The sequence below is a fragment of the Hypanus sabinus genome, chromosome 1 (genome assembly GCF_030144855.1).
Source record: "Hypanus sabinus isolate sHypSab1 chromosome 1, sHypSab1.hap1, whole genome shotgun sequence".
In the NCBI taxonomy this organism is placed as follows: Eukaryota; Metazoa; Chordata; class Chondrichthyes; order Myliobatiformes; family Dasyatidae; genus Hypanus; species Hypanus sabinus.
This window is the reverse complement of record NC_082706.1, coordinates 15,916,837-15,938,857: the sequence shown is the minus strand read 5'-3', so window position 1 is coordinate 15,938,857 and position 22,021 is coordinate 15,916,837. Positions and strand designations below refer to the sequence as shown.

Sequence of the window (22,021 nt, the reverse complement as noted above, 5' to 3'; positions counted from 1 at the left end):
TAAAATTAATCTTCAAACTATCAAGTATGTTTTCACTTACAGCACTCAGCAGACACTTAATGCCACGTAAACAGCACTCTGTAAAAGATAACAGCCGCTACCTTGCAATGTCACTCCAAAACTTTCAATACTTCATGCATTTTTCTTCCTCCTCTCCATAAGTCTACTTTTTCAACTGGTCTCCAATTCCTATGATAGCCTGGAGCATTTACTGTGTTAAGTATTATATAACCAAGCTGCTTATAGAAAAAGGGGTCACAGACTGACTTCCTTTTGTGAACCTTTAGAAAGATAAAAAAAAGACAATCTTGTATTTATATGTTTAATGGCACAAAAATGGTTATGATACTAATTTTACATTAATCAGAATACATAATACAAAGTGCTAACTAGATAATTGCCAGGTATGTTGATATTCGCTTTGGCTCAGTTAAATTCAACAGATTCATTTTTGAAAACCTGTCCCACCAATTCAAAATTAATGAAGAAAATATTTATTTTAAATTGTAACTTTTTTTCAGTAATATGTGCTGCACATTGACATCTTGGCTGCTGCAGGCATAACACACTAATGTGCAATATTTAGGTTATTTTATTACCATATAAATACCTGTCAGTTAAATGTTTATGCTAAAGATCAAAGTATAATCTTTTCTACTTTGTTGATTGGGAGGTATGGGGAATTAATTCAATCTTGTAAAGCTGTGCTCCTTCTAATATTTCAAAGTGCAATTTAAGTTGAGGACAGTTCCTTCACCCCCACACCTCCTCTCATTGAAAACAATATTTAGTTCATTTAGATATCTAGCGCAGAACAAGCCTTCCTAGCCCAATGAGCTGCACCACCCAATAACCCAACCATTTATCACCAGCCTGATCACAGGACAATTTACAATAACCAATTAACCTACTAACCAGTATACCTTTGGACTGTGGGAGGAAATTGGAGCACCCGGAGGGAACCCATGCTCTCACGGCGAGAATGTACAAATTTCTTGCAGACGGTGCCAGAATTGAACTCTGAATTTTGGAACTCCCCGAGCTGTTATAGCGTCATGCTAACAACCACACTACTGTGGTGTCCCCATATGATGGTCACAATCTCACTGCCTGCACTCAACCAATCCTTGAGCATTTCAGAGCCAATTTGGCATATACAGACATGCAATTTAAGGTATTGTGCACAAAACAAATATTCTTACTGCACGGTGCAACATTCGCAGGAGAAAATGAAGACTGCTTCAGTCAGGAACCTTCCTTGGTCATAGACAAAAGGTATACAGCACAGACACAGACTCTTCGACCCAACTGGTCTATACCGACTATGATGCCCCATCCAATTTAGTCCTACCTGTCAGCATTTGGCCTAGAAGCTTCTAAACCTTTCCAATTCATGTACCCATCCAAATGTATTTTCGAAGCTTTTATTATACCGGCCTCAGCCATTTCCTCTGGCAGCTGATTCCACATAGATGTTTTGAAGGGTCCTATGCAAAGTTGATTGCCCTTTCTTTGAGAAACTGCATTTCTCAATCATTTTGTGATATTATGTCCTTCAAGCTTACAATCTCTGAATATATCTTTCAGTATATCCTGGGCTTTTGCTTTAATTAAAACAGCATTCCAACATCTTTCTTAAAAATTGACATGTTATATTGGCACAAAATCAGTAATTCTCTGGTATATCACCATCCCCTTCAACAAACTGAAACTGAAAGAAATTGTCTAGATCTCAAGAGCTGGAAATGGAAGGAAAACAATACATTTTCAGACTGCACTGAGCTTCTTCTGCAGACAGCATTCAGACAAGGATATCTTTTCACTGGAGAACAAGCAACATTCATTTCAAACCAATATTTTCTTAAACAAGAATCCTCCTTGGTTGTATTTTACTGGAACTAGACATACAACAGGAGCTACATTATCTCAAGAGAATTTAAACAAATTCACTTTGTTTTAAATTTTACTTGTTTTTCTTAAAAGAAACTTTACAAAAATCACTTTCCAAACTTTATTTTCTCCCCCTGGTCAATATGATCAAATAATTTTGCTTAACATCATGAGTTAGCTAAAAGAGCCATTTTGTAGGAGGGGGCTTTTATATTCTTCAATTCCAGGGGAAGTCATGTAGTGGAATGAAATATCAAACATCCCTGCAACAATATCCAGAGTCAGCCCACTACAATGGAGCAGAATTAAGCTCTTTAACACTGCTTCAGTCTCAAAGCAGCCCCAACACACTGGGGTTCCTCTACTTCTCACCAGATAGCAATACTAAAGAGGACTGTGAAATCAATGAAGAACTGAGGGCAATTTTGTGTTACACATGCCAACACTTTGGGAACCGGACTCAGATTGCCTTAACTTACTTGGGGCAGAATTCTTATAACTAAGAGAAAATAGACCTGCTCATCCCATCAGAATTAGCTGAATTAAACCCCATGTATGAAAAAATCTAAAGTATTACTCAAAATCAGGGGTTCCGAACCTGGAGTCCATGGCATAAAAAAGGTTGGGAAACCCTGCTCCAACTATTACCCAAACAGAAGATTGCAACTACGCTGAAAACAAAAGACAGAAATAAACTGAAAGGTTATAGGACATAGTTTTAATGTATTAGCTTCCATAACTAAAATCTTCCTATTAAAGTATTAGGGGAAAGGATAAAATATCCAGAGCATTGCAGCTTAGTCAAATAGGATGTGACAAAACAGCAGAAATTATCATTTGTAGCCCAAGGTGTACATTGCTGTCAGTAGTTCATATCCTCAAATAATGGTGAGATCTCTGAATTTTGCCCATCAGAGGGTTCAGAGTTTGGATCCTTCAGTTTCAGGGATAATCACCAGTCTGGGCTGACTTACCAAATCTTAGCTGGGATATCACAACTGGTCTCAGTATTTGCTGGCAATAGGATCTGCAAAGGGAGGAAATCAGCTCATATTTCTTTCCCCCATGAAACCTGTTAGGAAACATCAGGTGGGAACAGGGTGTAGATTGGCAAGGTCAATAAAGTGTGCTTGAAATAGAGAGATGTTATCAACATTCAGAGGTAAAAATTAATTCTTAAACAAATATCACAATTAACTTTAGAATTCTGAAAATGTTTCAGGGAAGACATAGAAAGCAAAGACAAAAAAACACTGATTTGATCAGTAGAGTCAAGGCCAAATTGCATGGCTGCTTTCTTGTTAGCATCAAGCATGTAAAGAAGCAGTGATTTATGGTTAGGTAAGAGAATACATAATAGATTAAATATAATGCCAATCATCACAATCAAAAACATAAAGCTAACTGAAATAACTTCATCAGCAAAACAATACGTTGATTTGTTAGTTCAAGTATTTAGCTGTTTACTCAAGAGGTTGTAAATGTTAAACGTGAGACTTCATTGCCCACTGCTTTGTTGGTTCAATGCTGCTGGGCACCAAACCTTTCTTTTCCCAACCCTACTGACACCTTTTGTGCTGTGCATAAGTTGTGCTATTTTATAATCTAAATGCCTGCACTAAAAGATGCATTGAACAGATCTTCAAAGGTGTTTGCTGGTGAATCTACTTCACACTGATGCAAACAATTAATTAAAAGCATATTAGGGTTGCTGTAAGGTGGTAACACAACTTGCTTAACAAGTCAAAGTGCAAGAGAGGAGTCCAGTTAGTGCTCAGGAAAGCATTCCCTACAAAGTAACAAAGGGGAATATGTGATGAGATGGGATGTCTTGTGCTTGTGATGGGTATTTTTCTTCCTCCAATTCAAATGTATTGATGGGACATCAACACAATTTCACAGGTCATGTTTAAATCTGAATCTGGCTCTCAGAAGGTGCTGGATGATGAGGTTGTCAGTCTTTTCCCAATGTAGATCCTAAAACAGAAGGGCTCAGGTTAGGAAAACCACATCTCTCCCTATCAAATTCTCACTCACACAATGCAAATGACATTTTAAAATTTACATTGTTGAAAATGAACATTATGTTAAAATTATAAATGAAAGCACGATTTTTATTCTCCATATTCGATTTCAGCTTGGAATTAAGGTTTAGGTCAGTGCACTCTCAACATGAACAGAGCCACTCTTCCTTTAATTCATGTAGTCAGTAAATTTGAGACTTGGGCCCTTGACAACACTTATTTTAACAATAAATATGAAATCCCTCCAGGCATTTAATCTTGCACTTTGATATGTCTTTCACAAAAATGAAATACTGTATGTCCCTCCAATTGAAGTCAGAAGCTTGAAGATTGCCTAGTATACAAGGGTTTTAAGAAATATGAATTCCAAACAATTAAATCCAAATATCAACATAGTGATAGACTTACAGATGTTTCAACAGATGTTTTAAATGCATACAAAATGCAAAAGGTGGCTCAGTAAATCTTGGTAATTTCCCAAAAGTCTGAGAAAATATGATAAACCTACACTTATAACCAATCACAACTCCCCACAAAGAAAAGTGCAACATTGGCCAGAGTACAATTTAAACATTCTGTACAACTCTGGTCACCACATCAAAGAAACTGTGGAGAACAACTACAAAAATATTATGCCAGAGAAAAGCAACAGGGACAGAGAAGATTAAACAGTCTGAGGGCCATAGTGAGGGATCTTTTGATACCTCTGCTGTTCAGGAGGCATAAAGTTAAAATAACCGGCAATATGGTTTTAAAGGATTGAGGGAAAATGTTTTCCAAGGCAGAGCTCACTAACTGAAGTGTGGTAAGAGGTGAAACCTAATTATATTTTTTTTAAATACATGGAGCTGCAGAATGGATCAAAGTAGTAAAGACACAATAGGCTGAATGGACTCCTGCATCACAAGTTTCTTATTATTCTATGAATTCATAAAATAATGTAGAGATGCAGGGTAAAAAGTAGAAAACATTAAAAGCAAAAGACACATTAAAAATTGACTTTCTAACTTTAGACCATTTTGTTGTTGGAAAAGTTAACATTTGTTTTAAATTATGCTTTATCCTGTTTTGAACCTGGGAACTCCCAGATCAGAGCATTATTGCTCCACTCCCACACCCACTGCGTTAAGTGAAAATTCTAGTGCCCGGAATGAGTTTATTTTGTTGTGCCCAATTTAGAAAAGGTATGACAGCAGAATCTCTGAAGTTGTTAGCCATCCAAGGTGGAATTAATTTTACTTCTGGTGGTAAATTACCTCGACGTCGCCAGTGGCAACAAATCCTTCTGACTCCCTGCAGATACCCCCATTTTGGGTTTCCATTCCCATCAGAAGGTTCTCTGATGATGTAGTGGCTATAGACTGCTCATATTAACCAGCTATAATGATTTAAATAGTGTTTTTAGACTAGCTTGACAGGAACCAGTAGGTAGTCAAAGAAAACAGGAAATACAAGCCTATCTGAATTCTGTTACAGTTTGCAAGTGTTGATTTTGAAAAAATTATGAGACTGGCTATGCCAATTCAGAAGTATTAAAATGAATTATACAAACAGGCATGCCACAAAATAGTTTGCATAAAACAGTGAATGGGAAAAAATGGAAACAAAAGGATATCTCCAACAGAAAGGGGACAAAGGCTGGAACAGCACTTCACAGATCTACAGCTGCAGAAAGGTCTTCCAACTTTACCTCTGACTCAAAGGAACATGCACAAGAAACAACAGCAACGATGGATACGTGGAGTAGGAAAAATAGCAGAGTTACGAGAATGAAGCAGGAGCATTAGCAGAGCTGCAGATCACAACACTGAAGAGTTATTGTGTATTGCATCTGAACAAACTGCAACTGTGTTTGGGTGGGCTGCAGTGTTTATTAATCTGCAAGATCAAAGACAGATATAGGAAACAATCTTGGCATTTGTATTTTATTAATTTATTGACCTTATTATCAGCAAGTCTTCCAAGGAGGCAATTATAAATATAGGAGCATTTAGATAAATATTTAACTCCAAAGTATTGTCTTACACCTATTATCTAATAACAAATGCCATCAGTGTGCTTCAGCCCACCCCACCGGTGGATTGTCACCAGTGGGACTATTGGGGATCACGGTAGCATAGCTGTTAGCGTGTCACTTTTTGAACTTGGGGTGAAGTTCAGAGTTCAATCCCCTCATCTTCTATAAGGAGCTTGTACGTCCCACTCATGGAATGTGTATTTCCTCTGGGTGCTCCGGTTTCCTCCCACAGTCCAAAGATGTGCTAGTTAGACCATAAGAAATAGGAGCAGAATTAGGCCATTTAGCCCATTGTTTGCTTCACCATTTCATCATGGGTGATCGATTTTTCTTCTCAGCCCCAGTCTCCTGCCTACTTCCTGTATCCCTTCATGCCCTGACTAATCAAGAATCTATCAGCCTCTGCCTGAAATATTGGCCTATAAAATGATTTGGCCTTCACAGCTGCCAGCAGCAACGAATTTTACAGATTCGCCACTCTCTGGCTAAAGAAATTCTTCCTCATCTCCGTTCCAAAAGAATGCCCCTCTCTTCTGAGCTGTCTCTTCTGATCTTAGACTGGATAATAGGTTAATTGGTCATGGTAAATTGTCCAGTGATTAGGCTAGGTTTAAATCAGTGGGTTGCTGGGTGGCCTGGCTCAAAGGGCCGGAAGGGCCTGTTCCACAATGTATCACCAAATAAATAAACGTTCAGCAAGAAATAACAACATCCTGAATATCCACAGTCCGGTTACTCTCGAATAAGAACCCCATTTTGTGGGTTTTTTTTAAATCCAGTAAAGGCTTTTTAAAAATTAACACGAAGGTTCATTGTTAAACACTCACCCAAGGCCAAGAGCCAGAACATGTGACAGAAGCAGGGAAGGAAACAGAACCTTCAAAAATTCAGCAGAAAATACGCCTCCTTTCTTCATTGCTGCAGTTTTCCTCATACTGAGCGTGACTGAACGCTTAGGATGTTTGAAATGAAATTCCCTGCAGGAGAGCAGACAACGAAACTTAGAACTGTGCTTTATTCAAGGACATTTTCTATTATGTACAACTATGGATCTCTCAGACTGACACATTTAAATTCAATTATGTACCTTAATAAAATCTGAGGATACATAACATCAGCAGGTAACTACTCTTTTTCTGTACATTAACAGTAATTACAGCAAAAGCAGAAAGCAATAAACAAACTATGGATGACAAAGGAGAAACAAATGCAATAAGAACATAAATTCAAATTAATTTTCCATCTTTTGTGTAAAGCTTTGTACTGCTGAGTCTTGTTTATTCTCTCTCTCTGTTTTTAACTGAAATGCATTATATATTTTTTTCTTTTAACTTCAAGAAGCTAGTTACAAGCGGTTACATAACATCTTGGATTTAAAACACGTTTCAGGTTTATTTTCTAAGTTTTTCACTTTAACTTCACAAACTTTTAATCACACCAAATTGAGAGCTTTCTTCATTTTGTAGGTAAGTGTGTAATATTCAAATATTACTTTATAACAAAATAAGCAGCAACAATCTCTGATTCAACATTCATTTTCTGGCACTGCAGATTTTTGCTCCTGCAACTTCTTATCATTAGCTGAACCTATTCTGTGTATTTTCAGCAGCTTCTTAGTGTTTTACCATTTTATAAAGAGCTAGAATTTAACAAGTAACACATCTGTGAATTGACAACATTCTCACATTTAAATAAAACAAAAATGGATTTATCAAATGTTCTCAATTAAGAAATGTGCCAATTGTAGGGAGCTTGATAATATCCAAATTGAAATCCACTTCCTAAACCATTTAGGGGTTGAGAGACAAAGTAAATTGTGGCTCAGAAGGGTAGGGAAAGGGAGAGGATGGCAGCAATGATAGGGAACTCTATAGTTAGGGGGTCCGACAAGCGATTCTGTGGACGCAGGAAAAAAAGCACAGGTGGTAGTTTGCCTCTCAGGTGCCAGGGTCTGGGATATTTCTGATCACATCCAAGATATCCTGAAGTGGGAAGGGGAACGAGGTTGTGGTACACATTGATACCAATAACATGGGCAGGAAAAGGGAGGAGGTCCTGAAAGCAGACTATAGGAAGTTAGAAAGGAAGTTGAGAAGTAGAGCCACAAAGGTAGTCATCTGGGGATTATTGCCTATGCAGCAGTGAGTATATGAATAGAGTGAGGTGGAGGATAAATGTGTGGCTGAGGGATTTGAGCAGGGCGCAGGGATTCAAATTTCTAAATCATTAGGACATTTTTGGGGCAGAAGTGACCTGTACAAAAAGGACAGGTTGCACTTGAATCCCTGGGGAGTATAACGAACAAAGCGGATGAGCTTAGAGTGTGGATCAGTACTTGGAGCTATGGTGATGTGGCCATTACAGAGACTTGGATGGCTCAGGGGCAGGAATAGTTACTTCCGAGTGCTTTAGCTGTTTCAGAAAGGACAGGGAGGGAGACAAAATAGGTGGAGGCGTGGCACTGTTGATAGGAGACAGTGTCACGGCTGTAGAAGAGGAGGAAGACATGGAGCGATTGTCTACTGAGTTACTGTGGTGGAAGTTAGGAACAGGAAGGGGTCAATAACTCGACTGGGTATTTTTTTTTAATAGACCACCCAATAGTAACAGGGACTTTGAGGAGCAGATAGGGAGACAGATTCTGGAAAGGTGTAATAATAACAGGGTTGTCATGGTGGGAGATTTTAATTTGCAAAATATCAATTGGCATGTCCCTGGAGTGAGGGGCTTAGATAGGGTGGCATTTGTTCAGTGGGTTCAAGAAGGTTTCTTGACACAATATGTAGATAAGCCTACAAGAGGAGAGGGTATACTTGATCTGGTATTGGGAAATGAACCTGGTCAGGAGTCAGATCTCTCAGTGGGGGAGCATTTTGGAGATAGTGATCACAATTCTATCTACCATAGCATTGGAGAGGGATAGGAACAGACAAGTTAGGAAAGCGTTTAATTGGAGTAATGGGAAACATGAGGCTAACAGGCAGGAACTTGGAAGCATAAATTGGAATCAGAAGTTCTCAGGGAAATGTGCAGAAGAAATGTGGTAAATGTTCAGGGGATATTCGCGTGGAGTTCTGTACAGGTATGTTCCAATGAGACAGGGAAAGGATGGTAGGGTACAAGAACCGTGGTGTACAAAGGCTGTTCTAAATCTAGTCAAGAAGAAAAGAGGAGCTTATGAAAGGTTCAAAAAGCTAGGTAATGATAAAGATCCAGAAGATTATAAGGCTAGCTGGAAGGAGCTCAAGAAAGAAAGCAGGAGAGCCAGAGGGGGCCATGAGAAGGCCTTGGCAGACAGGATTAAGGAAAACCCCAAGGCATTCTACAAGTATGTGAAGAGCAAGAGGATAAGACGTGAGAGAATAGGACCAATCAAGTGCTACAGTAGAAATGTGCATATAGAACCGGAAAACATAGCAGAGGTACTTAATGAATACTTCGCTTCAGTATTCATATTGGAGAAGGATCTTGGCGATTGGAGGGATGACTTACAGCAGACTTAAAAGCTTGAGAATGTAGATATTAAGAAAGAGGATGTGCTGGAGCTTTTGGAAAGCATCGTTTGATAAGTCACAGGGACTGGACGAGATGTACCCCAGGCTACGTTAGGAGGCGAGGAAGGAGATTGCTGAGCCTCTGGCGATGATCTTTGCATTAATAGGGATGAGAGAGGTCCCGGGGCATTGGAGGGTTGCGGATGTCGCTCCATTATTCAAGAAAGGGAGTAGAGATAGCCCAGGAAATTATAGACCAGTGAGTCCTACTTCAGTGGTTGGTAATTTGATGGAAAAGATCCTGAGAGGCAGGACTTATGAACATTTCGAGAAGCATAACATGATTAGGAATAGTCAGCGTTGCTTTGTGAAAGGCAGGTCATGCCTTGTGAGCCTGATCAAATTTTTTGAGAATGTGACAAAACATATTGATGATGGTAGAGCAGTAGAGGTAGTGTATATGGATTTCAGCAAAGCATTTGATAACGTACCCCATGCAAGGCTTATTGAGAAAGTAAGGAGGCATGGGATCCAAGGGGAAATTGCTTTGTGGATCCATAACTGGCTTGCCCACAGAAAGCAAAGAGTGGTTATAGACAGGTCATATTCTGCATGGAGGTCGGTCACCAGTGGTGTGCCTCAGAGATCTGTTCTGGGACCCCTACTCTTTGTGATTTTTATAAGTGACCTGGATGAGGAAGTGGAGGGATGGGTTAGTAAGTTTGCTGATAACACAAAGGTTGGAAGTGTTGAAGATAGTGTGGAGGGCTGTCAGAGGTTACAGTGGGACATTGATAGGATGCAAAACTGGGCTGAGAAGGGGCAGAAGGAGTTCAACCCAGATAAATGTGAAGTGGTTCATTTTGGTAGGTCAAATATGATGGCAGAATACAGTATTAATGGTAAGACTCTTGGCCGTGTGGAGGATCAGAGGGATCTTGGGATCTGAGTCCAAAGGACACTCAAGGCTGCTGCACAGGTTGACACTGTGGTTAAGAAAGCATATGGTGCATTGGCCTTCATCATCGTGGGATGAGTTTAGGAATCGAGAGGTAAAGTAATAGGACCCTGGTCAGACTTCACTTGGTGTACTATGCTCAGTTCTGGTCACCTCACTATAGGAAGGATGTGGAAACCATAGAAAGGATGCAGAGATTTATAAGAATGTTGCCTGGATTGGGGGTCATGCCTTATGAGAATAGGTTGAGTGAACTTGGCCTTTTCTCCTCAGAGCAACGGAGGATGAGAGGTAACCTGATAGAGGTGTATTAAGATGATGAGAGGCATTGATCATGTGGATGGTCAAAGGCTTTTTCCCAGGGCTGAAATGGCTAGCATAAGAGGGCACAGTTTTAAGGTGCTTGGAAGTAGGTACACAGGTGATATCAGGGGTAAGTCTTTATGCAGAGAGTGGTGAGTGCGTGGAATGGGCTGCTGGCGGCGATAGTGGAGTTGGATACGATAAGGTCTTTTAAGAGTCTCCCAGACAGGTATATGGAGCTCAGAAAAATAGAAGGCTATGGGTAACCCTAGGTAATTTGTCAGGTAAAGACATGTTCAACACAGCTTTGTGGGCCAAAGGGCCTGTATTGTGCTCTAGGTTTTCTATGTTTCTATAACTGATTGGTGGAGCAGACATGATGGGCTGAATAGGCCCAATTCTGCTCTTGTGTTCTTATGTAACTTATTCAATGTGTTGTTCTTCTCAAAATACCAGAAATGCACAAAATATTCAGAAGGATTAAAGCCATAGTGGATGCACTTGGATTCTGTTAAGTGCATTTCAATAATGGTGCTACTAAAATGGGAAATGCAGAGTCTCAGGATTTGAATGATTCCGTTCACATTCTCCAGCTACACAATTGGATCCCTGAGAGGTTTTCTCCCAAAGTTTAGTTACACAATAACACAATCTAGAACATGCATCAAAGATTTGTTTGTATTTTGTTATGGTAACATTTAAACATTATATGCCAGGATTGATATCTGATTTCTACTGAATTAGCTGCTTTTAGCTTGGGTTTAGTAGAGGTGTTGCGATTTATTTTTGTGCTAATGCTGGGAAGGGGATGAAAAAGCACATCAGTAAGAATTCCGACCATGTACTTGTTTTGAAGAATAGAGTCAGGTCCTGCCAACAGAACATCAATTCCTTCCAGTCTGACAAAGTGGAAAAAAATAAGAGTTCCCTAGCTGAGGGGAAAAAATAGTATCCATAGACAAAATGGCCACAATTGACAGTACATCTAATAGAACATAGACCAGGGGTACAAGCACTTTGACCCACAATGTCATGTTTCCAAGTAAACTGATCCTTTCAGTGTACACAATATCCATATTATTTTCCACAGCTTGCACATTCATGTGCCTAAGAGTCTTGAACACTTCTATTATGTTTGCCACTACCACCACCACACTACACAGTGCATTCCAGGCATTCAACACTGTTAAAAAAAACACTTGTTCCACACATTTCCTTTCAACTTGCGCCCTCTCACCTTAAATAAATGCTCTCTGGCATTAGACATCTCAAACCTGAAAGAAAGATACTGGCTGTCTACTGCATCTAGGCTTTTCAATCTAATTGGTTGGTTTCCTCTTAGCCTCTACCACTTTTCTTCTATCTTTCCTTATAGCACAAGGCCTCTAATCCAGACAGCATCCTGGTAAAACTCTTCTGCAACTTCTCTAAAGCCGCAACATTCTTCTAATGGACTCAGAACTGAATGCAGCGCAACTAGAAATTTACACTCAGTGGCCACTTCATTAGTTCTCCCCTGTACCTAATAAAGTGGCACTGGGTGTATTTTGTGATCTTGTGCTGCTGTAGCCCATCCACCTCAAGGTTTGACATGTTGTACATTCAGAGATGCTCTTCTGCACACCACTAACATATCATTCTTTGAGTTACTGTCACCTTCCTGTCAACTTGAACCAGTTTGGCCATTCTCCTCTGACCGTTAAGGCAATTTTGCCCACAGAACTGCCACTCACTGGATGTTTTTTGCACCATTGTCTGTGAATTCTAGAGATTATTGTCCATGAAAACCCCAGGAGATCAGCAGCTTCTGAGATACTCAAACCATCCTGTTTGGCACCAACAATCATTCCACAGTCAAGGACACTTAAGATCATATTTTTTCCTCATTCTGAATCTTGAATTGAACTACTTGACTACATCTGCATACTTTTATGCATTGAGCTGCTGTCACATGATTGGCTGATTAGATATTTGCATTATGAAGTGTACAGGTGTACCTAATAAAAGTAGCTGCTGAATGAATAAAGCTGTAACATAATTTCCCAGCCCTTGAACTACATTCCTTTTCTAATAAAGGGAAGCATGAGATGTCCAGTGCCTTCTCCACCACTCTACCTACCTATGTTTCCGCTTTCAAGGAACTATGGGCTTGGACCCCATTATCCCGCTGTACATTAACTTCTTAAATGTCTTTACATTAACACTGTACTGCCTCTTTACATTTGATCCCCCAAATTGCAACACTTCACAGCTGGCCATGTTAAACTTTATCTGCCATTTTTCTGCCCATATCGGCAACTCATTTATATCCTGTGTCATTCTTTGCCAGCCTTTATGCCACCTAAAACATCACCAATCTTCATATCATCTACAAAATTACTAACTCACCCACGTCCGTTTTCATCCAGATCTATTAAGAAAATAAACATTTTTCTCATAACTACACAAAAACAGACATTATTAATTTCCAACATATTTTTTTATAAACACTTAATTTATATGGCATAGCATACCTCCAAACAGAAGACACAGTACAACACAAAATTCTTAGGCACATATATATCACAAGGTCATTTGATTCTGAACAATTGGCTCACTGATCAATAGAGAATATCTCTCTGAGGCTTCCTGCTCCCTCCCCTCTCCCTTTCCCTAACCATGATTCCCTTCTACCTATCCCCGTCCCACTTTCAGTCCATAATAGAGACCCAAATCAGGTTTATCATCACTCACATGTCATAAAATTTTTTGCAGCAGCAGTACAATGCAATACATAAAATTACTATAGTACTGTGCCAGAGTCTTGGGTACCCTTTCAGTATACTTTTTCTGTACAGTGCATTTCCTTCTTGACTAGCATACTGGCACTCACTTTGGAGGAATGTTTTCAGGTCGACTTGACCAGTCAGAAATCCATCCAGCATGCTTCTTCATCATAACTTCCATCTCACGGTCTCGTTCCAGACCATCATCTTCAGACTAGATGGAAAACACAGACTGAATTGGCAAATGTCTGAAGTGTGCATTACATTGTTACTACACTTGTGCCTAATGCTTCCAATAACATGATGGTCCTGGCTAGCAGGTCGCCACACTTACTGATATGCAAGTCATGACTCCTGGTTTGTTGTCTGCTGAAGCTGACAATAACCTTAAATTAAAAGAACTACACACTAATTATGCCATTATACTAAAATACTAAACAGAATTTGGAATAATTTAAACTCAATTACAATTTAATAACATTTTCTCTCACAGATGCCATTCTCTATTCAAATAAATGAAGGTACTGTTCCTAAACCAGTTCTACCCGTTTCAGTCTAAGCATTGTAACTTTGCCAGAAGTTCAGAATACTATCACAGAAATGCTTGTAAACCACTGTTGGCAAGCTCAAGATTTCCAAATATATCCAAGTATTGATGATAATTCTGAACTTGTTGAGTCTAATGAAGGAAAATACTGGCAGTTTGGCGTGGCATTTCACTGCAAAAAAAAACAAACCATTTCACTTTAATAAAGCACTGAGGGGAAAACTCGGGCTGCAGATTTCAGGCTTGACAAAAGGCAAGGAATGTCTGGTAACAATACCTACCTATCTTTCAAAATGGAAATGTGGAAATAAAAGCTCAAGGATATGAAGGATCAACTTCATTTACCTTTACATTCACAGGATCTGCTGTTAGAGCGACGTGCAAATTATTCACAATTTTAATTTGAATATTTAACTAAAATTACATCTCCACATTTTCAGTTAATATTAGTTACTTGTGCTACTTCCAATAGATTCAATCAGCTTCTTTGAAGTGTTCTCATTGTATGCGGAAAGAAGAAAGTTGCAAAAAAAATTCTGCCCTAAATAAACCCTAAATGTCAATTAAAACTCTTAATGGGAAGAAATAAAATGGCTCAGCCAAACAGCATCAAAGACCCAGGTTTGATTCCGACCTCGGGTGGTGTGAGAGTTCGTGTATTCTCCCGTAAATACCCTTATTCCAGGTTCTCCAGTTTCCTCCCACATTCCTAATACATATGGGTTGGTAGATTAACTGCAATATTTCTCTAATGGTAGAGTCTGAGGAGAGTTGAAGAGGATACAGGGAAAACAAATTCAGGGATAATGTCAGTGCAGTCTCCGTGGCCATAGGACCTGTTTCTGTGCTGTATCTCCTTATGACTATGACATTAACCTTCAAATATCAAATTTTACACCTCTGGTGTAAGATGACAAGCTGTTGTAAGGGTAAACTGCACCCCTAGAGGACAGGGTGTTATCAATAAGAGAAAGAAATTATTGCCAAGTTTTAATTAACTTAGTCTCCTTTAGAAATTGGTGCACGGATTCATATTGTAGTTCTGAAGTTGGTGCTGCTGTAGCACAGCTCCAATGACCCAAATTCAATCCCAACTCTGTGTGCTTATAGTGTCAAGTTTGAAGGATCTCTCTGTGGCTGCATAGGTTTTCCATGTATGCACTGGTATCATTCCACATAGCAAAGATTTGAAAGTGAAGTTACTGGAAATTACTCTCTGTATAGATGGGTGAATGAAAAATCAGAGAGGAGCTGACGGACATTGAAGAAAGAATAAATTACAAGGAAGTAAGTGGAGGAATAGGATTGATAGCAATGCTCAAAGAGTTGACATAAACATCATGAGCCAAATGTTGGAAGAAAAAATCTTGCTCTGTCTTGTACAATAATTCACTTCAATTGAAGAGAAATACTGTTTCTTTGAACTAAATAGCACTAATATTATCTGTGACACCAAAATAAATAAATATAGTAAACCGAGTTACATACATCAGCTTTAAAGTACTAAATACTGAAAGAGAATGTCATTATGCTGTTAACCATGAGCAAGCAATGTGGGACCACCCTGAGGCTGGAAAATTCAGAAATGGATGTTGTTGTTGAGTGCTGTCAAGTTGCTATCGACTCATGGATAGTGTAGTTGTTCATAGGATTTTCATGGCAAGGGATGGAAGACCATTCTTCCACACAGAAACTGCTGCTGCCCAGGTTGGGACCTGGCCAGATTCAAACTCAGGACCAACCACTTTGAAGTCCAGTACTGATGCCACTACACCACCGGCCAGCCCTCAAAAATGGATAGCTACAAATGTCATCACTAAGCTTATCAGTAGCACTGCATGGAAAGAGGCTCCACACCTGGTTTAAATGGCCCCATATCTACAGTGGGGTGAATGGGGTGTCAGGGAGGGATAGCAGGGTGGGAGAACATGTCGCCGTGGCAAAGAATCCCACAGATTCAACACTCTCTGGCTAAAGAAATTCCTCATCTCCGTTTTAAAAGGACATCCTGCTCTTGTGAAGCTGTGTCTTCTGACACTGCACAACTTTCCCTCACTTAAATCCAAATCAAGCGCTAGTCTTGACACCATCAGCCAGATGTTGGCATAGTGGCATCAGTGCTGGATTTCGGGCCGAGAGGTCCCGACTTCAAATCCAGCTGGCTCTCCATCCGTGCTGGGTTGAGCATAGAGCTCGTAAAAAGTACTAATGGGGTCGAGGTCTTCATCGATGAGGATAGACGAACCTTACCTACAGTCTACACATGATCAAAATTAAAAGATTCCTTCAATATCATTCCTTGTATGATAACCCCTTCATTCCTGGAATCATCCTTGTGAATCTCCTCTGGATCCTCTCCAATGACAGCACTTCTTTTCCAAGATGAGGGGCTCAAATCTGTTCACAATACTCACCAATGCCTTATAAATCCTCAGCATCACATCCTTGTATTCTAGACCTCTTGAAATGAATGTTAACATGGCATTTGCCTTCCTCACCACCAACTCAACCTGCAAGCTAACCTTTAGGGTGTTCTGCAGAAGGACTCACAAGTCCCTTTGCATCTCAGATTCCAGGATTTCCCCCCCCCCCCCGTTTAGAAAATAGTCCACACATTTATTTCTACTACCAAAGTGCATGACCATGCATTTTCCAACATTGTATTTCATTTGCCACTTTCTTGCCCATTCTCCTGATCTGTCTAAGTCCTTCTGCCTCCTACCTGCTTCCTCAAAACTACCTGCCCCTTCACCAATTTTCATATCATCTGCAAACTTGGCAACAAAGCCATCTATTCCATCATCTAGATCATTTATATTCAACATAAAAAGAAGTGGTCCCAACACCGACCCCTGTGGACTAGTCAAAGGCAGCCAACTAGAAAAGGATCCTTTTTTTCCCCACATGCTACCTCCTACCAATCAGCCACTGTTGTAACTAAGTTAGTAACTTTCCTGTAATACCATGGGCTCTTAACTTGGTAAGCAGCCTCATGTTTGGCACCTTGTCAAAGGCCTTCTGAAAGTCCAAGATACAACATCCATTGCATCCCTCTTATCTCTCCTACTTGTAATCTTCGCAAAGAATTCCAACAGGTTTGTCAAGCAGGATTTTCCCTGAAGGAAACCATGCTGACTTTGTCCAGTTTTGTCCTGTATCACCAAGTACTCCATCACCTCATCCGTAACAATTGACTCTTTCTTAAAGAGTGGAGTAACATTTGCAATTTTCCAGTCTTCTGGCACCATGCCAGAGTTTAATGATTTTTGAAAGTTCATTTCTAATGCCACCACATCTCTAACATTACCTCTTTCAGAACCCTAGGGTGCAGTTCATCTGGTTTAAGTGACTTGTGTACCTTTAGGTCTTTCAACTTTCTGAGCACATCTTTCTGCAACAGTAACTGCACCCACTTCTCTTCCTTCACACACTACAACATCAGGCATACTGCTAGTGTTTTCCATAGTGAGACTGATGCAAAACACTCATTTAGTTCATATAAAGTCTCTACATCCTTGCTTTTACATTCTAGTCCTTTTGAAATTAATGCTAACTTTGCCTTTGCCTTCCTCACCACAGACTCAACCTGCATATGAACCCTTAGGGAATCCTGCAAAAGGACTCCACATCCCCTTGCACCTTAGTTTTTGTATTTAGAAAATAGGCAACCCTTTCATTTCTTCTACCAAAGTACATGACCATACACTTCCTCACACTGTATTCCATCTGCCATTTCTTTGCCTATTGTCCAAACCTGTCTAAGTCCTTCTGTAGCCTCTCTATTTCCTCAAAACTACTTGCCCCTCCAGCTATCTTCATATCCTCTGCAAACTTTGCAACAAAGCCATCAATTCCATCATTCAAAATGGCATAGATAACAAGAAAAGCAATGTGTTATAAAAATATACACCAAATGATCAGCAAACAGGAAATAGCGGGTTGATGAACGGCAGACCGAGCTGCTAAGGAACAGAAGCTTCCTTTAGAGTGGGAGTTCCCAACCTGAGTCCACAGACCTCTCAGCTAATGGTTGGAGTCCATGGCATAAAAAAGTTTGGGAACCCCTGCTTTAGAAACACCTAAAAAGCAAAAAGTGGAAGATTTATCTTTCAATTTTATTGGTTTTTAAAATATTCTGTTTGTGTTTGGCAGTTATCTATGTAACATCATTTGCCATTTCCTCTGACTGCTTTATCAACTAATTGTCAATTTAAGGATAAGTTCATGGACTGCAATCCAGGTCAGAAGAACGATCGATCATGCTAAGATGATGTAAAATTTACGTCAAACTATGAAGTGACAAGGTCACAGTAAACTGTCATTTGGCCCAAATAGATTTATCCATGGCAGGGTTAAAAATAAATGCACTGATGTTGAATTAGTGTACAGGGAAAGAGATTGACTTGAAATCTTTTTTTCAACCTGCGCCCTGCACACCTCTGAGGTTCCAACCCCTGTAGAAGTGTAATTCTGCACACTGCTGGAGTCTTTCAATACTTCATACCAGTACCTGTGCTTCAGTGATGGAAGTCTATTTACAAAGTGTTTTCCAGACTATCACTTTAAGCTATGATCTCAGCTGTCTTCCTGTTATGAAACTGCCATCTGAGATCACAGACTGACAGCTGTTAGAAGAACCTGAGGTATGCATGCTGCATTGAAATTCAACAGCAAAATGCTTTTGCCATTATTGATAAGAGATGAAAAGAAAATTGGGAAGGCAAAGGTAAAAGATCAAATGCAATCTTAAGTATGAACTGTTTTAAGATGTATGATCATTTGGGTTCAGTGGCTACATTTGGAAAAAAAATTGAACACATAAAACAAACAAGGTACAGAACCTTCCTTTCATGAATAATAAAATAATTTCATTGTAATCAATGATAGAAACATAGAAAACCTACAGCAGAATAAAGGTCTTTCAGCCCACAAAGCTGTGTCGAACATGTCCTTACCTTAGAAATTACCTAGGGTTATCCATAGCCCTCTATTTTTCTAACCTCCATGTACTTATTCAGGTGTCTCTTAAAAGACCCTATCGTATCTGCCTTCACCACTGTCGCTGGCAGCCCATTCCACACATTCACCACTCTCTGTGTAAAAAATTTACCCCCAACATCTCCTCTGTACCTACTTCCAAGCACCTTATAATTGTGCCCTTTCATGCTAGCCATGTCAGCCCCAGGAAAAAGCCTCTGACTATCCATACGATCAATGCCTCTCATCATCTTATACACCTCTGTCAGGTCACCTCTCATCCTCTGTCACTCTAAGGAAAAAAAGGCCAAGTTCACTCAACCTATTCCAATAAGGCAGGCCCCCCAATCCAGGCAACATCCTTGTAAATCTCCTCCTTTCTATGGTTTCCACATTCTTCCTGTAGTGAGGTGACCAGAACTGAGCACAGTTCTCGAAGTGGGGTCTAACCAAGGTCCTATATAGCTGCAACATTACCTCTCAGCTTCTAAACTCAAACCCACGATTGATGAAGGCCAATGCACCATATGCCTTCTTAACCACAGAGTCAACCTGTGGAGCAGCTTTGAGTGTCCTATGGCTTCGGACCCCAAGATTCCCTCAGATCCTCCACACTGCCAAGAGTCCAAACCTACACGGAGTAGCTTAGTGTACCTGTATTGATTAAATAGCAAAGAACGTACACTAAAACTGTACACTGTACACTATAATACATACACACGCTATAATTTTTTATTTCATTTTAAACTTTTATGTAAATCCATGTCATTAGCAATTTCTCCATATCCGATATAGGTCCCTCTCACATTTTCGTGAGCCTTGTAGCTTTCAGTGAAGCCGATCCTTTAACAGCTTTGAAAATATTTTCTTTGTTTTTCAGGATCGTCGTGATTGTCGAGTGTGACATGCCTAAATCCTGAGCAATAGCATTCACTGGCTTTCCACCTTCATATTGTTTAATAACCTTTTGTTTCACTTCCAAATCAATACTTTTCCTTTGCCTCTTGCTGCTGCTATCACTAGGAGTGGTTTTGCTGCGTTTGGAAGCCATGATGCACTTTACGGTAATATTTTTGAAAGAAAATTGAACAGCAATAACACTACTACACTCAAGAGACGTGTGATACACAAGACTGGTGACGTTCACTACGTCACGCTCTCCAACCGGGAGTACGGATGTATCTGTGATCGGGTGTTGTCCAAATGGACTTTAAGCGGCGTACACCTGTATAGCCTCTCCTTTTGTAGGCTTATCTACATATTGTGACAAACAACCTTCTTGAACACACCTAACAAACTCCACCCCATCTAAACCCTTTGCTCTAGGGCAGGGGTTCCCAAACTGGGGTGCCTGCACCCCCAGGGGGTGCAAAATGGAATTTCAGAGGGTGTGACAGAGAGTGGCTTGTGTCCTTGAGTGACAAGTCACGAGTCATCACTCAGCCAGCTGCCAATGTGCCTTGAGAAGTGGTAGTAACTTTTGTCCCAAGCACATTCCAGTCTCCCACTGCCCGAGTTGAGAGAGACGTAAACTCACTCCAGTCTCCCGCTGCCCGAGTCAGCGTTGAGGATTCTCACCAGTGTTACCTGGGAGTTACACCTCAGAGTTGAGGAGTCTCATCAATGTTAGCTAGAAGGTTACATCTCAAGAGTTAAAATTCATCTCATAATGCCAAAATCTTTATACATCCCGAATCAACCGAGTAACAACTTCGCATTAAAACCAAACCCGCAGACAATAGGTAAATTATTCAATTATAAAATTTTAAAAAGCTGCATTTTGATAAAAAGCAGCTGAATTCATTCATTCGTATTTGTCTCAATGCTTTAAAGAAGTTTTTGAATTTCAAAGGATTTTTTTTCTTTTATAAGGTTTTTTTCTTGAATCATTGATAATTTTGAATTGTGTTAATTGAGGAGGTATCATGGTTAGCACCGAGGACTTTGAATCGTGTGATGGGAGTTTATATTTCCAGTAATCATCAGAAATAGGTGTGTAAATTCAGTACAGAGTAGCCTAATGAGTCATGTTGTGTCCCTGTAGCATTTCCACCTGACGATTTATCTTGGCGTAATCGCAGGTAATATCGTAATACAATATTCAAAAGTGTATTTCTTGCAATACTTTGCTATAGGCATGTCTGGTTGAGTAAAGTGGTCATCCCTGACTTAGTCATAGTTTTTCTCATATTAGCTCATATTTCCTTCATCATGTCAAAAAGAAAGAAATAGAATGATGATTATGTGTGCTTTGGTTTCACTTGCACAACAGGAAATGATGGCTTGCAAAAACCCCAGTGCATTCTTTGTAGCGTTGTGTTTTCCAAATCTGAAGCCAACCAAGCTTCAAGAGCACTTCAAGAACAAGCATGGCGGAGCTGATGTTGAAGGACATGATGTTGGGTCATTGAAAATCAAAAAGAGCTTGTTTTGATTCACATGGAACTCTTCCAAAATTAGGTTTTGTTTCTGTTGAAAAACCACTACTTATAAAGTAGTGGCATATAAAGTGGCCAAATCTAAGAAGCCCCATACAATTGTGGAAGATCTCATCAAGCCATGTGCACTGGAAATGGCAACAATTATCCTGAGCAAAGAAACAAGAAAAAAATTTGAACAGGTGTCCCTATCAAATAATCACAACCGAATCAGTGATTTGAGTGAAGATATTTTGGACCAAGTCAGCTCAGATGTCAGAGCCAGTCCTCGTAAAATCTCTATTCAGTTGGATGAGTCAACTGATGTCTCCAGTTGTAGTCAACTCATCACATTAGTGAGGTATGTCAATGATGGTGCTGTGAAGGAAGATTTCCTGTTTTGTAAAGATCTGAAAACAAATACAACTGCAAATGATGTGATGCAGCTGGTGAAAGACTTCTTAGCCAAACATGATTTAGATATCAAAGTCATTGGTTCTGTGTGCACTGATGGGGCACCTGCAATGCTTGGAAATAAATCTGGCTTTTCTGCATTGATGAAAAAGGAGATTCCAGACTTGCAAATTACCCATTGTTTTCTTCATCAGCATGCTTTGGCAACAAAAACA

At 39.8% G+C, this 22,021-nt stretch overlaps 1 protein-coding gene across 2 annotated transcripts in view; it reads right to left on the bottom strand.

Annotated features, from left to right (window-relative positions):
* Positions 1-308: 308 nt before the first annotated feature.
* The window catches only part of LOC132391655 (BCL2/adenovirus E1B 19 kDa protein-interacting protein 3-like), a 40,629-nt gene continuing 18,916 nt past the window's right edge, over positions 309-22,021 (bottom strand). For both annotated transcript variants that reach the window (XM_059965138.1, XM_059965129.1), the window contains 3 exons: positions 13,559-13,665; positions 6,759-6,908; positions 309-3,867 (listed from right to left, as the gene is read on the bottom strand). In XM_059965138.1, coding sequence (XP_059821121.1) covers positions 3,819-3,867; positions 6,759-6,908; positions 13,559-13,665 — 306 coding nt within the window. In that variant the 3' untranslated portion in view covers positions 309-3,818. The remainder of the gene's footprint in view (positions 3,868-6,758; positions 6,909-13,558; positions 13,666-22,021) is intronic.